Source organism: Anabrus simplex, chromosome 10 (genome assembly GCF_040414725.1).
Source record: "Anabrus simplex isolate iqAnaSimp1 chromosome 10, ASM4041472v1, whole genome shotgun sequence".
In the NCBI taxonomy this organism is placed as follows: Eukaryota; Metazoa; Arthropoda; class Insecta; order Orthoptera; family Tettigoniidae; genus Anabrus; species Anabrus simplex.
This window is the reverse complement of record NC_090274.1, coordinates 119,372,164-119,393,150: the sequence shown is the minus strand read 5'-3', so window position 1 is coordinate 119,393,150 and position 20,987 is coordinate 119,372,164. Positions and strand designations below refer to the sequence as shown.

The 20,987-nt window shown below is 40.1% G+C and overlaps 1 protein-coding gene across 1 annotated transcript in view; it reads left to right on the top strand.

Annotated features, from left to right (window-relative positions):
* LOC137502360 (zinc finger protein 90-like) overlaps positions 1-20,987 on the top strand; it is a 100,194-nt gene that overhangs the window by 61,722 nt on the left and 17,485 nt on the right. The window contains exon 6 of the mRNA XM_068229371.1: positions 13,485-13,623. Coding sequence (XP_068085472.1) covers positions 13,485-13,623 — 139 coding nt within the window. The remainder of the gene's footprint in view (positions 1-13,484; positions 13,624-20,987) is intronic.

Below are 20,987 nucleotides of genomic sequence, written 5' to 3'. Positions count from 1 at the left end.
TTCGTTTCTGTTTGCAATAAGTGTTGATGATCCACGAATTTTAGCGAACTCTGTGGTCAAGCACACTTGTGCGTTTAAACACGTAAAATACTAACGTAATGGTCGTAAGAAAACCCGACGTACGTGCTTTAGCCCTCTCACCTGCGTACTTGATCACAGCTTCAGGCACAACCTACATTTAACAAAATTAAACAGTAGTCACTGTCCTAACAGCTCAACAGTCTAATTGCCTAAAAATGAAATGAATGATGTTAACTGTAACAAGTACCCATCGTACCTGACCTTTGTAAAGTTACTGGCCTAAAGAGGGCGAACACTTGCACTCCTTGAAACACTATTTGGGATTACGGCCCGACGTTACAGCGGCTACGGAGGTGACTACATGGAGAAAAAATTTAAGTTACAAAACTGCCAGGTGGATGTTAACGGTTGTAAAATCATTGTCATCTCAATATCAAGTTGAGAGGGAATACAAGAGAGTTTTAATCACCCTCTGTTCCCTGATTTCGGTTAAGTTCTTTTGACTTGTTTGAAATTTACATTTAAAGTTTTAAATTAACATTTGAGAAAATAAAAGTTACAGTACTAAATATTTGAAACGTTCCCCTCGAGCTAGCTCTCAAGACTGCCATTACCTTGAGCTGGTGAACATCCAGAAGATGGACGAGGGAGCCTTCCCCCTGCCTCCGTTACGTACACACTCTATACTGGAGCGGTCACCAGGCCTCGGCTTTTATAGCGGAGAGGAAAGTTCCAGCAAACTATGGACCAAGGCTCTGACACCCCCCATTCGTATTGGTTAATTTATTAAATATGAGAAATTTTTGATTGGTCGATAAATAAATGTACAAAAATTTTCACTGGCCAACGTCTTCAGTTGGTGGGAAGAGAGAGAACTGTTGATAACTTTTGAACATCAAACACAAACAATAAATACTCCAGTTTAGGAAAACTTAACACACAAAATTTATTCGAAATATAGTAGTTTATCTCCACCCCAGAAGCGCAACATGATAATAGTGACATCTGTCGAGAAATGTTCCATAATATTTCCAAAATGAGTTTCAGATTTCATGATCTACATGGCCTTCTACAATGCGCACGGGGTGGGTGTACCTCCGGTACAGTAACCATGGCATGGATCTGTTGTGTTCTACCTCGCCAGTGGGTACGACATGTGTCGCACATGTGAATTTGACTCTGTTATACGACCTGATGCTCTTCCCGGCGTCAAGCCTACGTGATGGGATGTAATCCCTATTACATGTTGGTAGTCTTGCGTAAATATGAAGAGGAAAATCATTTCTCAGTTTATCTTGGTAGATAAATGAACAGCAACTTAATGAAAAATTATTGACTACATTCGTTGGTAAAATTTCTCTGAACGTAGCTAACTTTTCGGAACAAAATTTCGAAACTGCTTAATATATGAGACTGTGGTAATCGGTCTTTCATTTGGTTGATCGCTATACCCCACACTTCGTTGGCATCAACAATCAGATTTAAAGCAGAACTGTATTTAGAGCTTTTTGTTGTTGGAGTAGAACATTCATTTCCATCTACCTGATACCTTTCATTATTTTATCTTATTTCTGAAACAACTGATTCAAAATGTTGTAATGCGTTGGGTAGGTAGCTGCTCTGGCACTCTGCATCGCAATCGTGTTATAGTCTCAAAGAAGAATTCCAGAAAAAATTCTGAATTGTTAAAGTAATATCTTAACCAATATACTCCTTTATTGTTACATCACCCCTACCATATTCGTTCTCAATCTTCTCAAAACATTACAATAAATGTGATTTCTTTTAAGCCCATACGGCATGTAGTTGAGTGGAAATAGTCCAAAAGGGGTGGTTACGGCTGAGATTTCTTTATCTTCATCTGCTAAGCATGTCAGGGAGAAGGCTTGTCACATGTCTAATTAAAAAAAAACACTGTTTTTCCTTGAAGAAAATAACTGAAGTCATCAGTTTGAGGTATAGTACACTCGTTGAGTCTGCGATAGTTACCACACACACACACCCCAGGTCAACCCGTCAAAGCGCAAATACAGTGTACGAAATGGATCTATGTATTTCATTTTAGATTAGGTTAGCTACATTACGAAAAACAAAGCAAAACTAAAAATCTAGAGGAAAAGCATTCCACAAAAAAAAAAAAAAAAAAAACATGAAATACAGGGGTGCCACCTGTAGGTTACATTGGTCAGTATAGTTACAGTTTGCAGCCTGCTAGTAGCCTACTTTCAATTGCGAAGACAACTGCTGCTCCTAACGCATATTGGACTGTCGCGGATGCTGGGCCGGTTTAGATCCTTGGTAAGGCTCAAAGGATACGAGGTAACCAAATCGCGTAGCAACTGATCACAGTTAGAGGTTTCCGCTTGCTTGGCGCTGTGACGGCTGTAATAGGAAACCATTGCTTCATCCACTGCAAGATCACCTGAACCGATTCCCTCAAATTACTGCCAAAGTTTTGATTAAGAAATGTCAAGTATTTTTGTACCTTGCTAAGTTCGTTATTGAGGGGAAGATTCATATTTTCTGAAGGGTACAAATACTGATTAATTTTTGGAAGTGTATTTCTTCTCATGCTTTAGAAACTAAGTTATTGTAAACATCTGATTTTTTTCAAAAAACATTCTTATGTCTTTCAGATGCGTTTTGCCAGTCAAAAATAGTACAGTGATAAAAACTTTTCAGTCATCTGAATTCATGTCCAACATATGGTTCCAGTGCACAACGTATAATTTTGACATTTTCACAATGAGATTCTTCTTCTGCAATGAACAGTAACTCAAAACACTGAACTGGAGACAGTTGCGGTCCGTCATATTCTGAAGGTTCCTCATGCCCGTCCCTCACCCAATTCTCCTCCGTAGCTGTCCACAACTTATTGTACTTTCCCTTAGAAGGTGCTCGTTTATTTGCCCAAGAAAAACCAGGCGCCTGCTTCATTTCATTAGAAGGTACCGGCGTACCATCATCTGCTGATATATTTATTTCCACTGTCAACCTCAACATTCTACCGGGAAGGGGATTGAGATCGATAGAATTAGTTGCCTCATCGCCACTTCTCTCTTCTGTAAAATACCTGTCATAGTAATATCATCTATAGGTACCTAGTACCTCATCCAGTTTCAGACTGAAAAGGGAGAGAAAACATGAAATGAATATCAGATACTATTCATAACTGAAACTGGACAAAAAGGCCTACTTGATGTGACCAATGACACATACAGGTAACAAATAAATGTCAATAACAAATGTTTAAATCATAATATTATGCTTAAGAATGTATCACATTCATTTCTGATCATTTAAGCGATATACGAGCATAAACGTCAAAATATAATTACCTTTTATCACACGCTTTCCATGACATAATAACGCGCAGTTGCTTCTCCATTTCAATCCTGTCAGTTTCCTCTTGTACTTGAGCGTGAGCTGACTGACCAGTACAGGCTGCGAATTAAAAATGGTCCATTTCAAATTCCAAGACCTTTCCTTGAATACTTCCAACAGGCAGAGAAGTTCTAGCAGGAAATTTGATTAATATTAGGTGCCACCTATAGGTGACATTGGGCTTTGACAGGTTAAGAAAGAATTTCAGCTTTGTCATTCCACAAAGAGAAATGCAGTTTCCTGAATGATTCCTGTTTGGTAACTCGTTGAGGACTTGCTTCACATTTTGTTACTCCAAATGCAATGTAGGGTAATAGACAGCCTCAATCTTGGTTCGCAGTGTAGCTTTATTCTTCACTTTGGAAGGGAATTTGACGATGCATACTTTGTAGGTCAGCGGGATGGCTTTTAAAGGTCGATACAGTCACTGGGTTCTTAACCAAAATTGCCGAGCTATGAATCTCTGTGGTGCAGGGTAAGAATTATTAAATGAAAAACCGTGTACGTGTTGTTTGAAACCGACATAAATCTGTAGCTCTCACTCCCTTCAGATACGTAAGAGACTAGCATCGTCACCCTAAATCGAATTGGTGAGAGGAGATCAATTTGGTAAATTTGATGAGAGGGAGAGAGAAACTGATAGACACCCAGCACTTGTTAAGCGTGCGTAGCCGGTAAGAACAGTAGGGGTAGGCCAAGGTGTGAATATGGGAGGGAGATTAGAGCAGAAGTAGGGTGAAGCAGTTATGTACAGTTAAAAGTTTGGTACAGAATAGGATGGCATGGAGATCTGCATCAAACCAGTCTATGGGCTGATGACTCAAACAAAAACAACAACAAATGTAGAACGACATCGCAGAATTGTCGGCACATGTGTTGAAAAGTACAGGTGACAATTTTCAGAAATTATGGAGGACTCCATCCCAATGGTTTGATGACTGCCCGGACCCTACCTATCCAGAGCAGTGGTCTTGTCATTAGCCAGACTAGTGGTGATGTAACGTAGGGTACTAGAATCCTGGGGGCAGCTTCGCGGCTTGAAACTTGTGGTTCCCCGCCCGCTCCCCAAGCCGCCTTGTGAGCAGTCATTCCTAAGCTTTTCTCACCAGCTGGGCCTAACCCATCCAGCCAAATGGTCTTGTAAGGATTCCTAAGTTGGCAGCCTTGTGTTGCCACTGTCCGATCCACGCCATATTGGACCTGTTCGTGATGAATCTTAAGATATTCATTGGGCTGTATAAAATAGACCCATTCATCTTGTTGCCTGTAAATTATCCTGGGCCTTTCGTCGGAAGGAAGATGATCGGGATCTTCTTAAGGGTTCTTCAATCAATATGCCATACTTCCTACCAGTAAATATTGACTGTATTGAATTGTGTTTCTCCAGATGGCATATCATCTCAGTTCTTGTATGAATGATGTGTAGTCGGCGCAGAATGAGTGTTGTCCTTTAATAAGTTTGCAACACAGGAAGAATCTGAACCACAGCTTATAATTTACTCTTGTTATAATGAGTAGCGCTGCTCATTTGTTCATAGGCTGTCTGAGCTTGGCTCCTTACTCATTGTATTTCCTCTTGGAATCCTGAAAGGTAACTGTGAATTATCCTGTTTTAGACAAGAAGACGGCAGGAAGTGGGTACTTTAGGTGTGATTAACGTTTGTTGTAATTTTCATAATGAATTGATTATATTGTTTACGTTAACTTAGTTTAATTAATGAATTAACCTTTCCCGCAGTATCAAAAATGTGTTTGGGATAAAGAAGTGGGTATAAACAAATTAACTTAACTTAATATGACAAGCATTGTGAGTTTTTACAAGTCTACTCAATAATCTCGTATGGTAAAATACAATCAATCATGAAGTTTATTGTCTTAACTTACATTTCTATATCCTCGTCTACGGATTCAGTGCCACAAACAAGACAAATCATGAAGCTATGTAATATATATGTAACATGTATCACACAAATGTCCTCCTTTTCATATTATGTGTTATTTACATGTAACAATACTTAACACTTTTATAAGTAAAAACTCTCCCGTCGGCAAACTCGTGCCAGTGTATATGCTTCATTGAGATTTTGAAAAGAGGTGAAGCTCGTTATTTAATGAAACCGATCTCCGCTGGAAATAGTTCCCCTATACATGACAGCTTACACTGATAAACAGAAGGACCATGGTGGATCAGAGCTATCCACGGGCTTTTGTCTCTCTGTGTCTCAGCTCGTCTGATAGCGATCACATGATTTCATTGGTACAAATTGAAGCAAAAAAAGCTCGTAGTTTCCATGGCATGGTGTAGCTGGTCTGAGCGCAGTTGCTGTTGCTGTATCAAAACGGACAGCAATGCTGGGAGACATGTTAATTAGCAAAGTAGAGATGAGACCCTGGCTATGGGAGCTTTCCAATAAAGGCATACAGGGAAGTGTAAAAACACCCTTAACTGTTCGTTGGACAACTCGCTGATGTATCCGAAAAAGTCTCCTTCCCTTATTCCACCTCCTCATATGTTTGGATAGGCACTGAACAGTTGTTACTTCATTTTGAAGCACTGGCACGGACTGATACACACTTCGCTGTGCAACTCCGTCAAAATGTGCAGCGCAATGCAACACGCCTTGTTCCTAAGATTCCTGTAGATTGTGGAACATGTGTATGAACACAGATTACTGCAGACAGTCTTCTCTCGTAATTCAAGTGCATTCCTAGACAGAGTCGTCTGACTGGAAACAAATTATCTCAGCTCGTCCCATATGTAGGTGTCTACAGGCGTGAGATCCGGAGTACCATTGTGAGGTAACACGTGCTGTGACCCCGTGGACACCTTTCATGTTACAACGACAAATCTTGATGTTCATAGCTTGTGTGTAATTTCAGCATTGTTTGTTTGTTTGTTTTACCCCAGACTGTACTTGTTATTTCTTTTTTGCTGAAGCAGTTGAGACTGATCCACACGTTCATCTTTATACACAGCTCTACGTACTTCTGAATGCAACAGTTATTAGCTCTGTGACACGTGACCTAGCTGTGTACCAGCCACCACTTCCTGCAGCCTGTCACACCATTTCTTCTCCGTGAAAATTGAAAGAGGGGTAAGGTAAGTCTGTAAGGCTTCGTGTCCTCATTAAATTTCATACCTTTAATGTTTGTCTCAGTAGAAACTGAGTCTAACAATCGTCGTCTTGGTCTGCTACTTCTCTTACCCTCTATGGCTGAGTCCATTACTCTCCTCAATAACACAGGATCCAAGAAAATGCAGGTTTACACATTTATCGAATGACTTCATTCATAACTTGGCCTTGATCTCCCGTCTTTCTGAATAATCGCCTGCCATTGTTCCCACCTGTTTGTACCAGCAATCATTCTCACTCTTTTCATGTCTGTTACTTAAAACTCATGAATAAGATATCCCACTTCCACCAATTTCACTCCCATGCAGCAATATTCCTCTGAAAACAGACCCATGTAGCACAACTGCGAGCTACTTGCAGTAACTTTTCACAAGCAGGGCCGTGGCTCACAGTTTTCTCGAAATTTCCACTCCTATTCTGTAGCAACTGGTATCAGAGTCTCAGCTTCATTTACCAGGTCATTCAGCTGTTGTCCCTGATTCACAAACTGACTTCAGTAACCTACACCACGAATCATTATTATCAATATAAATTTTATACCATGGTAACAGGTTTAAGACTTAGCAGGATAACTGCAGGACTCTGTAGAATGCAGGCCTAATTTTCACAAGCCCACAATTTAGTAAAAGTGGTTGTTAACATACTGAGTATCCGTTCCCATTAAAAATATTAAAATCATATGATCATCATGCCAAAATTTATATTAAATTATTGTGTATTCTGAAAATAGATTCAGTTTATTCAGAACGGTAGGTTGATAAAATGGTTTTGTCTTGCCTGTATACTTGATTTTATTGATAAACAATTTTTTGAGTGCGTGTAGACAATTATTCTTGATGCTCATTCTGAAGGTTAAAAGCGTCAGTGTAGTGGAGGAGGATTCATCCAAGTTAATAGAGCACTGTCAATAATGATTCCGCCTGTAGACAAAGTATTAGTGTATGGCTAAGGTTTGTTTAATCTGTTCATGGCTATCAGACTCAATTTAGAATTATTGTTATCCAAATGCAATTTTTATTTTATCAAAAACTTTTAGTTCCGTTCCACTATTTGTGAATGTTAATATGTAGTGGCTAGTGTATCATAATTGTGAATTTTTATACTACCGCACCGTGTATCTAGATTGTTTCAAACTCAGTACAACACAAGCTGTACCTCAAATGTCCATAAGGAAGGACCGAAACATGCCTGTTCTTTTAAGTGAACATGACATGAATTTGTAATGCATCAGGAGAATAGGAGGAAAAACCAAGGCTTATAATTTGCATAATTGAGCACTGACAATGCAGATCATACAGTTTAGTCCAGATTATTTTCTAATGTTTACTGTAGAGACTCAAAATAATGTAGATTACATTAACTCTGTATTTACCTTGATAGTTTAGTAATCGAGAAGGGATCTTCCGCATTTGTACAGAATGAAAGTGACGTTCTTGTATTTGCCTGGGTTGTTTCACAATGCAGTGAAAACTACGGTAATCGTCTCGGAAACATGAGTGGGAGAACCGAGAACAATAGTTCCAAGATTGATTTGGCACAAATCCGCGGTTAATGGGTCGATTAGTTCATGAGAAAGGGAGCGTAAATTTTGGCGTGTTTCGTCGTCCATTACTTGGCCGCGAGCACCATGCCCTCCCGTTTCTTATGTTAATACGCCCATTCCTGCTTCGTTCAGTTTAGTTTGGTGTAGTGCTGTCATCGTCTGATTTATTAAAACTTAATTACTTCCTTTTCATTCAAACTGCACCGTGCCATCCTTCTGCGCCACGCAATGTCATTTCAAATTGACAGCGAATCAATTCATTATGATAACAAGTAATCAGCTCATATTGGCCGTGTTGACTTCGGTATTGATTGGTTGGTTAATCTATATTTTTCTCAAGTAGGAGATTTCAAGGCGTTTAAAAAATTATACGAATTCACCAGATGATGTCAACATTAATATCAGTGAAGAGATGGCGATTTCTACTATCAATCTGCATGAGGAAACATCCCATAATGAAACGTACATCTGCTAGAATCCAGCAGAAATTTAAGCCTTCGTGCTCCCAAGAGGATAGGGGTCAGACTATTTCAAACACTTCGGAGAGAAAGACAGAAACACTGATTTGAGATGATTCATACATAGAAGGAAGGAAAGAAGGAAGGAAGGAAGGAAGGAAGGAAGGAAGGAAGGAAGGAAAAGATCTTTAAGTCAAAGATGTACCTTTTCCATCTCTACAACATTTATTACTTTAGGAGCTTCAACAAAATGAAGTTAGGCCTGCAGGTGTCTATACCACGTATGGAGGTCGGCAGCGTGTGAAGAAAAGGAGTCCTATATGATGTATGGATGTCGGCATCAAGGGATTAATGTGGGTCTGTTGTCAGTTTCCTCAATAGGGGAGATTAAGATACAGTAATTAAGGTACAAGACTGCGGGATGTATGACTTATGTTTTGTTCTAATTCACGTAATGAATTGATTATAATGTTCACTTAATTTACTGCAACAATTAACTATCACGTTTTCTGAAGTATCACAAATGCAATTGAAATAAGGAAATGGGTATAACAAAATTGAAAGAAATATTTTTTGACGTACATGGTCAGTTTTCAGAACTCAACTCAATAAACTCGTATAACAAAGTAAAATAATTCATTAATTGTATAAGCTAACTCTTGTCACCTCCTCGTCTGTAAATTCACTGCCACAACCAACACAAATCACGAAGGTATGTAATATTTATGTTACATACATCACTGAAATATTCTCCTTGTCCATATCGAACTATTGTTATGTATTATTTAATTGTAATCATAGTTAGTATTTTTATGTTGAGGTTTATATGTAAACACTCCCCTTTAAGCATGACTGGTATCAGTGTGCATCCTTCTTAATGATCATTTTAGAGATTTTGAGAAGAGCCTAGGCTTGTTATGAAGTGGAGTGAGTCTCCCCAATACCTGGAAATAGTTGCCATATACAATACAGCTCACACGAGAAAACAGAGGGAGCACTGTTGGTCACAGATATTCATAAACAATTGTCTCTAAGTGCCTCAACTTCTCCCATAGGAATCACATGATCTCACAGGTACAAACTGAAGCTTACAATGATCAGCCTTTCCCTGGCATGAAGTAGCCGGTCTGAGTGCAATCGCTGTTGCTGTATGAAGATTGACAGCAACACTGAGAAGCATGATAATTAGCAAAATGGGGTTGAGATCCTGGCTATGGGAGCTTTCCACTAAAGACTTGTAGAGAATTGTAAAAACGCCCGCAAATGTCTCCTTCGCTTATTCCGTTCTCTCATATGTTTGCGTAGGCAGTGCGCAATGTGTTAATTTTGCAGCACTGGCACGAACTGGTATGTACTTTGCTGTGCAAGTCTCTCAAAATGAGTGGCCTAATGCGTCATGCATTGATCATAAGATTCCTGTAGATTGTCAGACACATCTGTGAATACTGGTTGCAGCAGACAGTTTTCTCTTGTAATTCATGTACATTTCTAGATTGAGTCGTCTTGACTGGAAAACAAATTCCTTCAGTATGCCCCATATGTGCCCATCTACAGGTTTGACATCCGGGGAACTGAACAGTCTCCAAAGGATTGCATAGATATGTGACTCCGTGGTCACCTTTCATGTCACAATGATCTTGATGTTCATAGCTTGCCTGTAATTTCAGTATGGTTTATTTTACCCCAGATTTTATTTGTTATTTCTTTCCTGAACGGTGCAGACCTTCAATTCTGGGTAGATGGTGGCTATACGGTAAGGCGTATTACAAAACAGATAGCACAATCGCCGTTCAATTCGGAGAGATCTACAACATTGGTCCTTTGATTTATTGTCGTATCTCCAGTTTTGATACTTCAGCGCTGCACTTCTCGATTATAATGAAATTTCTCCAACTCGACTGTGACTGGCATTACGAAAAGGGGCTTGTTTTTATAACGAAAACTCTCCATTTCTACTGCGAATGGCAGTTGCCAAGTGAGACTCTCATTATAATAGAAACTACCGAACTGGATTGTGATTGGCAGTAAGACATGTGGCCTGCCATTATCAACAAAACTTCCCCAATGCCTACCTTACACCGGAAGCAACGTATGGTGTCCTCTCAGTTTTGTTTCTCAGATATCGCTAAGAGACATGAAATTTAATATAATCTTCCTAACTGCCTTCGCAGTAATTTACGGAGAAATCCATTCACAATGTAGAATATCGTAGGGAAGCACGGATACATCTGCTTGTCATTATATAAACTTAGTATTTGAGGTAATTCCCAGTCTTTACCTACGTCATTGCGTCTAGGATACCTCCGCATGCTTAACCTTACTACTAGCTGCATATATCTTCTCTGTTTTAAACTTCTTTTAATTTATTTTCTCATATTCTTATCATAATAGTAAATAGTTTTGCTGGTGGCATCATTCTCTGTTTAATACCTTAACGAGAGTGTTAAGTTTAGCTTCGTTTTCGATTTTACCTATCTCCCTCTCATCCACTATGATCTTTCTTTTTCTCCTTACTCTTCTAGTAAATGAGCCACTTACGTACCTTTATAGCATTAAATGCATCAAATCTCCGGATGTTCTTGTCTTACAGCCTTATCCCTCTCATCTCCTTTTTCGTTAACATTTTAGTCCTTGCTGCCATATTTTTACTCATTCTCTTGAGATTATTCAGTACATTTTGTCCTTTCGTTTTTCCTTCGTTTAATTGGACCACCTTTTTACACAGTCCCATATCTTCCCTTCCCAATTGTATCCCATTCCTATGTCACCCATTCTTCATGTATACTATTAGACTGAGCGGAGAACACATGCTTTCAGACAGCAAGAGGTGTGAGATCCGGGGAAAGGAACAATCTCCAAACGACCGTTGTGAAGCGAACACTTGCTGTACCAGGGCACATACATATGTGTTCCGGCTGTTATGCGTTAGGTTAGGTATCAAATGTGGCATGTTGACTTTAGCTCAAGCAAGTTGGCTATAATGATAATAATACTCACGAACATTAATACAAAAACTAATGACCAACCGACAAAAAGCAATAATAACTGGAAATAACTAGGTTCGTGGAAGCATTTCGGCAACCAGAGGTTTTCTTAGGAAAGCACATTATTGACAAAAGATAGTGGACAAATATTTCAAACAACTCAACGTATAACATGTACCTATGCCAAGAATTAAATACACAATTCAGAGGACCAAGTTAAGAGAGCAACACGGAATAACATTAATAAAACGAATCACTGGCCAAGGTGCAGTGTACCAGCCACATATTACTTGGAAAAGAATCTTACATCGAATCTCAGATACAAAGTTCGAATAACAATAACAAGAAGTGGCGAGCATTAAAAAGAAAGAGCCCCATAATGGGGAAAAAGGAAATGGGGAACTCGGGCGAGGTACATGAATTGAAACAACCATCCCGCGGAGATGAAAATCGCATAAGTAAAGGAAAATAGTTCACATGGCCACACACAGTTACGTAACCAAAATATTGCAAAAGATCGTTAACCACCTGTAATCACTATGTTTCTCTAGATACTTCATAAATTTCGAGATAGTTCTTATCTCCTAAAGTTGTTTTTTCCACATGTCTGTATTCATCAGGTATTCTGAGAGAAGCTATAAGCTGTGACACGTGACCAAGTTTTGTATCGGCCATCTTTTCCTGCAACTAGTGGCATCTGGCGTCATTTCATCCCTGCGCATCTTGGAAGGAGGAATATTTGGAATAAGGACAGGGTTGATACAAACACATATTACTGCCAAAGACTCGGGAAGTGTGTCTTTAGAAGTAGTTTTTAATTTCCAAATATCACGCCTTCTGCGTTCAGTCTGCAACCCTCTGTGTTTTATTTAGTTTCATACCACTCATCCTTAACTCGTTAAGAACTGAGACTAACCATCATCGTATTGGTCCTCCCTCTAGTTCTCTTACGCTCTATGGCAGTGTACATTATTCTCCGCCACTTGCCTCACATGACCCCATTACCAAAACCAGATTAAATTAGCGGATTCATTGTACGAGTTCATTCCTCTCTTGGCTTTGAACTCCCTTATACCAAGTACCCTCCTGCCATTGTTTCCATTTGTTTGTACCAGCAGGCATTCTCACTACTTTCAGGTTTGTTACTTGTAACTCATAAATAATATACTCCCAGTTCCACCCAGCATTTACTCCCATGCAGCAAAGTTGATGTAAAAACCGAACGATGTAGAGATAGTGTGGTCCAGGAATTCTTCCTCACAGAATGCCGTTGATCAAACTCTGAGCTCACTGCAGTGGCTTTTCACAGGGAGCTCTACAACCTATGCTGTAGCAACTTGTATCCCGAACTCAGGACAACTCAGCTGTTGAAGTACATGACTAAAGTAACCTCTGCTATGATCTATTAATATTGAAGTTATAATGTGATAATACGTTTAAGACTTAGCATGGTAACTGCAAGAACTCTATAGAAAGTAGGTCTAATTGTCACAAATCTACAATTCAGTACATTAGTTTGTTACTACATTGAAGCATATTGCATGTGATATATTTCCAGCTGAATGTAGGAGCTTCTACACTCGGAAGCAAAATATTATAACGTTGGTTTCTTTAAGTAATGTGTATCTTATGTAATGGCTGTGATAAAAGTGGCATACATCGGTGTAAAGGAGTTTAATTTGTTTCTCAGGCATGTCCCCCAATTTGAACCCAAGGGATAATTATCTGCTTTCTTCCTTGTCCGTGTGGGAAGTTCTGAATATTAATTTTTCTTTTCCACAATGAAACTAGCATGCTTATTCGGTGGATATTACTATCAATGGTATTATTATTCTTAATATATTCAATTTTCGTGTTATGGATAATTGTTGCACAAATAACGCATGCTAGAATTTTATTACAGTATTTCTGGAGTCAGTTTAAGATTTTTATCCTGTACTTAACTCTGTTTGTGTTACAGGATGAGTCGGTCTGTTGTGAAGTTACTACCTGCCAAGGAGTCACCTAACAAACAAATTATTTTTTCATATATTGCCCCCGCCCTCTACCCTATGGGCTCCGGCGATAAATCTACAGGGCCGCTAACGGATTATAATCAAGTGGGCGTAAAACATAATATGACACAGTGGCATACAGGTTAGGGAAAGACGGGTGGCATAACTAAACTAGAATGAGAACACATACTTATTAATTTTAAATTAAATCGAATGAGTTTATTAAATACTGATGATTATGGGGAATGAAACATGTATACAAATGATATACAAGGATTGACTCTCTGTCGTGGTAGATTGTAATAATAATAATAATAATAATAATAATAATAATAATAATAATAATAATAATAATAAATTGATTTTGAGGAAAGAGACCGAATACTAACCCATCGCAATGCAAATATGTATGACTTACCGTGTACGGAAACATCTACCATAAATCACTGAAGCTATTCCCATATCACTGGGAAAAATAAGTTAAACACACATTGTAAGCAAGTCTGAGTGACTTCTACTACAAATTTGTTTCCCGAAGGAATAAATCAAGATAATGTTAATCAATCTGTACGAGGATCTAACGTCTTGGGTTTGGATCGAAACTTCACTTAAACACACAATTTCGCAGCACCAATGTGTCAGAACCATTGTCGACGCGAAACACAGATACAATGAATGCATGGAACACAACGAACATTATTATATACACACATCAACACTGTGGAATGGCTGCAGGACCGACCTAGTAACCACAATGTCGCCGGGGAATCTGAAAACTCTAGTCTTCATTTAAATGCAAGAAACAATAATAAAATAAATATTAAATATAGGTCACCGGGTCGCTTATTACCGGAATAGACTTAAAACAGCTGTACCAATAAATCAATCAACGTGATCAACAAAACTTCAGTCAGGCAAAAGACTCCCGTTGGATCGAAGTACTCACAAACAAAAAGAATACAGCACACAAGACTCGGCTCTAGGCCAGCGGGCGGGACTATGAACCTCAAACCACTCATTAAAGAAAGAACAAACATCGTCCCTTTAAATAGACATCACATTACCGCAGCATATCGCTATAACCATCAGGCCAATTCTTCATTCATAAATCTCTACATGTGAGACCTGTCTTCAAATTATCCTGACTTTGTAAACCTCATCTCCGCACATAATTTCATAAACAGCTGATGTGACAAGATCCTCTGACCATCAAGACACCGGTTTCTAGTATGCATATTCTTCTTTTTACTATTATTATCGTCATTGTTAATATTATGAATGTTATTAATGATGCTTTCAAATGGGTCTACACTCCCTCCGACCTGCCTACGTGATTTATCTTTCACACACGCATTAATTAAGCAACACACACGTTAATTAAAACAACACACGTGTCTAAAAGGCAACACACACGGTAATTAAAACAACACACGTGTTAATAAAGCAACACACGCACCAATTAAAATGCCACAAATAAAATGAAACAGTCCTTAGCTAAGTATATTTTTAGAGGGCTTGGCTTCAGTCCTCTGGGCATCTCTTGTAGTTGCTTCTCTTCTCAAAATAACTTATCCTCCGATAATATCACTACGCATGTATAACTAACTATGCCGGTCCAATACCAGCTTATCCTACATTATTAAACCTAGAATCTATCAAATCTACTGATCTTATAAAACAATAATATACCGTAAACTCCCCACACAGTATGGAAAATAAAATTCCTTTTCCCATATATCATTTTCCCCATATTTACAATTAAAGCCACTCAGTTTTACTCCAAAGGAAAGATTCTGTCTTCTACTTCGGCACATTTATGTTTAAATATAATTGAATCCCTAATATCAATAGCTGTAGTTTTACGTAAAATAATTCCCGTTTCCAAAAATCATGCATAAGAAAATATGGGGTACTCGGCCTCAAATTTCTCGAGACACCTTCATCAGCTTAGGTGGTCCATCTTGAGGTTTAGTGCCAATCCATCAGCACTGAGACGGTCGCTGATTGCACTTGTTGACTGCTAGGTTGACTCTCCATTGTCCTCGGTTGGTGACGACTCTCCAGGTATCTAGGCACAGAATATGCACATGTTTAATCCACGTTACGCACGTCAGCTTCACCGCGCACGACCCGACGCGTTCTCTGATTAGAACCCTTTCAGTCCAAAATTATTATCTTCGGAAGAATTTTTTCTCCTTTAGAGCAGTTGTTTTAGAACACAGAGATCATGTTTGTTAACAACGATCAAAATTTCCCACATAAATTTAGAAAATCCAGCATGTTGCTCTGTTAACAGTGGGAGCATGTGGTAACTTTGAAATGCGACATACATATTTCGCAGAGCAATTTACATGGTGTTCTTCTGTACGCCAAATTACATCTAGCGAACAAAATAAGCTATATCTAACATTGTCTCATTATATAATTCCAGAAATGCGAATAAAGCAGTACATCGTGCATCAAAATATATAGTTTATTCAATTATGAACCTGTTCCTGGCTCCTGTCAAGCAAAAATTAACTGTACATTTAGATCAGGTCATCTGGATAATTCCACTAGGACAAAACATACATCGGCCTTTCTTCGTTTCATACGGAGGCCAGTGTCCATATGCATCATATCTAACATCATCGACTGGGCTTGGAGCAACATTTTTTCGACTGGGTTCCGAAATTGGACCGCCATTTGGTCACCCACGCTTCCGATTCAGAACCTTCTCTGTCTTGGTCAGTGCAGGAGACATTTCTAACTGAATTTGTCCAAGGGGATACATGCATTTTTCTCCTCGCTGCATTTTATGTTTACGATACAGTAGATAACCATTCATTACTGCAACACTAATTCACATATATCACTTGACCAATCTAATGTCTATTCTGTATAGCTCAAGCAATATATCTGCTAGAGTAGTATAATAAGCGGGTTCTGGCGCCACCGCCACCGCGGGCTCCCAGAGGCCACCTCCAGCGCCACCACAGCCAGAGGCCTCGCAGATGCCTCCTCCACCGCCACCACAGCCAGAGGCCTCCCAGATGCCTCCTCCACCACCACCACAGCCAGAGGCCTCCCAGAGGTCTCCTCCACCACCTGCGGGAAATTTGAATTTGTAAACAAAGCCACGTGCTTCTTGACAGCTATCATCGACAACAACGCATCGCTAACCTCAGTACTGCCATCTTGACGGACCTAAACCTCAGTAGTATCAACTTAACCTAACTAGCGCGAGATATGAATCGGTAAACAAAGCCACGTGTTTTTTGACAGCCACGTGCTTTTTGACAGACAACAACGCATCGCTAACCTCAGTACTACCATCTTGACGGGCCTAAACCTCAGTAGTACCAACTTAACCTAACTAGCGCGAGATTTGAATAGGTAAATAAATCCACGTGCTTTTTTGACAGCTGTCATCCGCCATCTTTAAACTACAGAGCACCGTGCTGCCCTCTTTATCGCAGTAGCTGCAAATTCGTCACCTGTCATCCGCAGTGCTGCCATCTTGGCGGGCCTAAACCTTAGTGCTACCAACTTAACCTCACTAGAGCGAGATAAACAAATCCACGTGCTTTTTTTGACAGCTGTCATCCGCCATCTTTAATCTATAGAGCACAGTGCTGCCCTCTTAGGCCACTTACCTTTGAAATGTGGTGGAGGATAATTTGAAAAATGCTTTTTGACAGCAGCCATCTTTGAGCAACGTGCTGCCCTCTTTAGCTAGATACCTTTGAAATGTGGTGGCAGGCAATTCCACATGACAGCAGCCATCTTTAATCAAGAGAGCACCGTGCTGCCCTCTATGTGGTGGCGGCAAATTCTACATGCTCTTGCTTGGAAACAAACTCACGCGCTTTTTTGACAGCCGTCATCCGCCATCTTTAATCAACAGAGCACAGTGCTGCCCTCTTTAGCTAGATACCTTTGAAATGTGGTGGCGGCAAATTCCACGTGCTCTTGTTTGGAAACAAAGCCATGTGCTTTTTTGACAGTTGACATCCGCCATCTTTAATCTATAGAGCACAGTGCTGCCCTCTTTAGCTACTTACCTTTGAAATATGGTACGTCACAGCTGTCATCCGCAGTGCTGCCATCTTAACGGGCCTAAATTTTAGTGCTACCAACTTAACCTTACTAGCGCGAGATTTGAATCGGTAAACAAATCTACGTGCTTTTTTGACAGCTGTCATCCACCATCTTTAATCCGTAGAGCACAGTGGTGCCCTCTTTAGCTACTTACCTTTGAAATGTAGTGGCGGATAATTTGAAAAATTGATAGCAGCAATCTTTAATCCAAAGAGCACCGTGCTGCCCTCTTTAGCTAGATACCTGTGGTGGCAGGCAATTCCACGTGACAGCAGCCATCTTTAATCAAGAGGGCACCGTGCTGCCCACTTTGTGGCGGTAGCAAATTCCACGTGCTTTACAAACTCACGTGCTTTTTTCTGACAGCTGTCATCCGCCATCTTGCATCACAAACCTCAGTGCTGCGCTCTTTAGCTAGTTACCTTTGAAATGTGGTGGCGGCAATTTGAAAAATTCTATGTGCTCTTGTTTGGAAACAAAGCCACGTGCTTTTTGACAGCTGTCATCCACCATCTTTAATCAATAGAGCACTGTGCTGCTATCATGCGGGCAAATTCGTCAGCTGTCATCCGCCATCTTTAATCTACAGAGCACCGTGCTGCCCTCTATGTAGTAGCGGGCAAGTTGAAAAGTTCTTTTAGCTGTTATCAGCCATCTTTAATCAAGAGAGCACCGTGCTGCTATCTTTAGCTAGATACCTTTGAAATGTGATGGCGGCAATTTGAAAAATTCTATGAGCTCTTGTTTAGTAAACAAAGCCACGTGCTTTTTTTGACAGCTGTCATCCACCATCTTTAATCAATAGAGCAATGTGCTGCTATGATGCGGGCAATTTCGTCAGCTGTCATCCGCCATCTTTAATCCACAGAGCACCGTGCTGCTCTCTGTAGTAGCAGGCAATTTGAAAATTTCTGTTAGCTGTAATCCGCCATCTTTAATCAAGAGAGCACCGTGCTTCCATCTTTAGCTAGATACCGTTCAAATGTGGTGGTGGCAAATTGAAAAATACCACATGCTCTTGTTTAGTAAACAAACTCACGCGCTTTTTGTCAGCTGTCATCCGCCATCTTACATCGCAAACCTCAGTGCTACACTCTTTAGGTACACACCTTTGAAATATGGTGGCGGATAATTTAAAAAGAAAAATTCTACATTAGCCATCTCTCGACGCTAATTGCACAAGATGGTGGCTATACATGACTCCGTAAAGGTGCTTGTGCAAGATGGCCGCTATACATAGGTTCTTATGAGATGCCCTTGGGATGCTTGCGCAAGATGGTAGTTATACAAGGCTCCTCATGAGACGCCCTAGATGTGCTTGCGCAAGATGGCGGTTGCTCTTATGAGGCGGCTTAAGTGTCCTTGCACAAGATGGCTAGAGATGCCCTAAGGATGCTTGCGCAAGATGGCGGACGCAAGATGGCGGCTATACACGACTTCTTATGAGACGCCTTAAGGGTGCTTGCGCAAGATGGCTGCTGCTCTTATGATGAAAGCTAGCTTAGAGGCTAACGTGTCGTGCTAGTTCGATTCATTAAATTTGGGGCTTAAATGCATAATGTTAAATATCTCGAAAACGGTGCATCGTAGAGCTAAACGGACAAAATTTTTCTACCCAATACCTCGGTTCGCAGTATGGGGAACATGATATCATAAGAAAAACATAGTCTAATGATGAGATCAACGGTTCGGTTCTAACTTAGGCCCTTTGACATTAGCTCTGTTTCAGCATGTAATGAAGCAAGTCTTCGTAACATGATCAGGTCTAGCTATGGTAGAGAGTATAACGTACCGTGCAGGTTCGATTCATTACATTTGGGGCTAAAATGCAAAATGTTAAATATCTCGAAAACGGACAATAATTTTCTACCTGATACCTAGGTTTGCAGTATCAGGAAGATGATAGCATAAGAAAAACATAGTCTAATGATGAGATCGACGGTTCGATTCCTACTTAGGCCCTTTGGCATCGGCTGCTATCTATTTCTACAAGATGGCGGCTATACATAGCTTCTTATGAGACAGCTTAAGAGCGCTTGCACAAGATGACTACTGCTATTATGAAACGCCCTAGGGGTGCTTACGGGAGGTAGCAGCGACAAGACCATGACTATACACAGCTGCTTATGATACGGCCTAGAGGTGCTTACACAAGATGGTGGCTGCTCTGATGAAGAAAGCTAGCTTTGCATCGTGCAGGTATTTTTACAGCACTAAACCTCATACCTCTGAAATGTGGTGGTGGGTAATTTGAAAAATTCGACGTGCTTTTTCATAAGCTGTTAAGGCCTCCTCTTATGTCAAGACACAGCTCTATCGAACAAGTTTATACCTGCATCGGAATAGCTAGAGTAAGCACGCGCTGCAGTGATGACGTCATTAAGCATGTTTAGACTTGCAAATCACAGAAGAAACGTAACAAGGCTGGAATCGAAAACTGCACTCTATGCCGTTAAGTTTATCATGTGATCGGAACATTGATTGAAGTGTTTAGAACACTAAATAAGTAGAACCGAACACTGTACTCGATACAACATGTGTTTAGAACATGTCAGGGGATACCTTTGTTCTAAGAAGGTTAGTTTACCGCACATTCCTTGTAGGGCTAATAGGCTAAGGGGCTAATGGACAAAAGGGCTAATGGGCTAAAGGGTTAAAGGGCTAAAGGGCTAAAGGAGCAACAACCTCATCTATCGCTATCAGCAAGAACGCTTGTACTTTGTTAAGTGTAGAAAATTAATCTTTATTTATAAATGGTTTCATGTTCAGAACAAGGAATGGAACCTAGGGGTTACGTCTTACCCAATAAAATCCCCGAGGTGCGATGAGTTACGTTTTTCGAACTAGTGTTTGGAACACTGAACTTTTCAAGATGATAGCAGAGAGTTTAGCAATGTTCTGTTGTTGGATTATAAATTCCGCGCTACAACATGCATAAGGTGGCAGCCTTGAGGTTTACTGCTGTAAAGATGACAAGTGTGAGGTTAACAATGTTCCGTTGTTGGATTTTAAATTCCGCGCTATAACATGCATAAGGGGGCAGCCTTGAGGTTTACCGCCGTAAAGATGGCAGCAGTGAGGTTAGCGACGCTCTATTGTCCTTCAAAGTGAGGTTAGGGTTCGTCAAGAAGACAGTGTCAAAAAAGCACGTGGCTATGTTTACCAAACAAGAGCACGTGGCTGTGACGTCACGGTCACGTAATCAATCCTTAGCTCGACGTCGTTAAGAGCAGCATTAGGATTAGCTATGCTAAAAAGTCTTGGGAACAGAGCAGCAGTATGAATTGCCATGTTTCAAAGCGTGTACACATCACCTATCGATTTTACATGCATCGACAATCGAACTAAACTTCATCCGCTAGATCGAGCTGCTATCTTAGCATAACTTA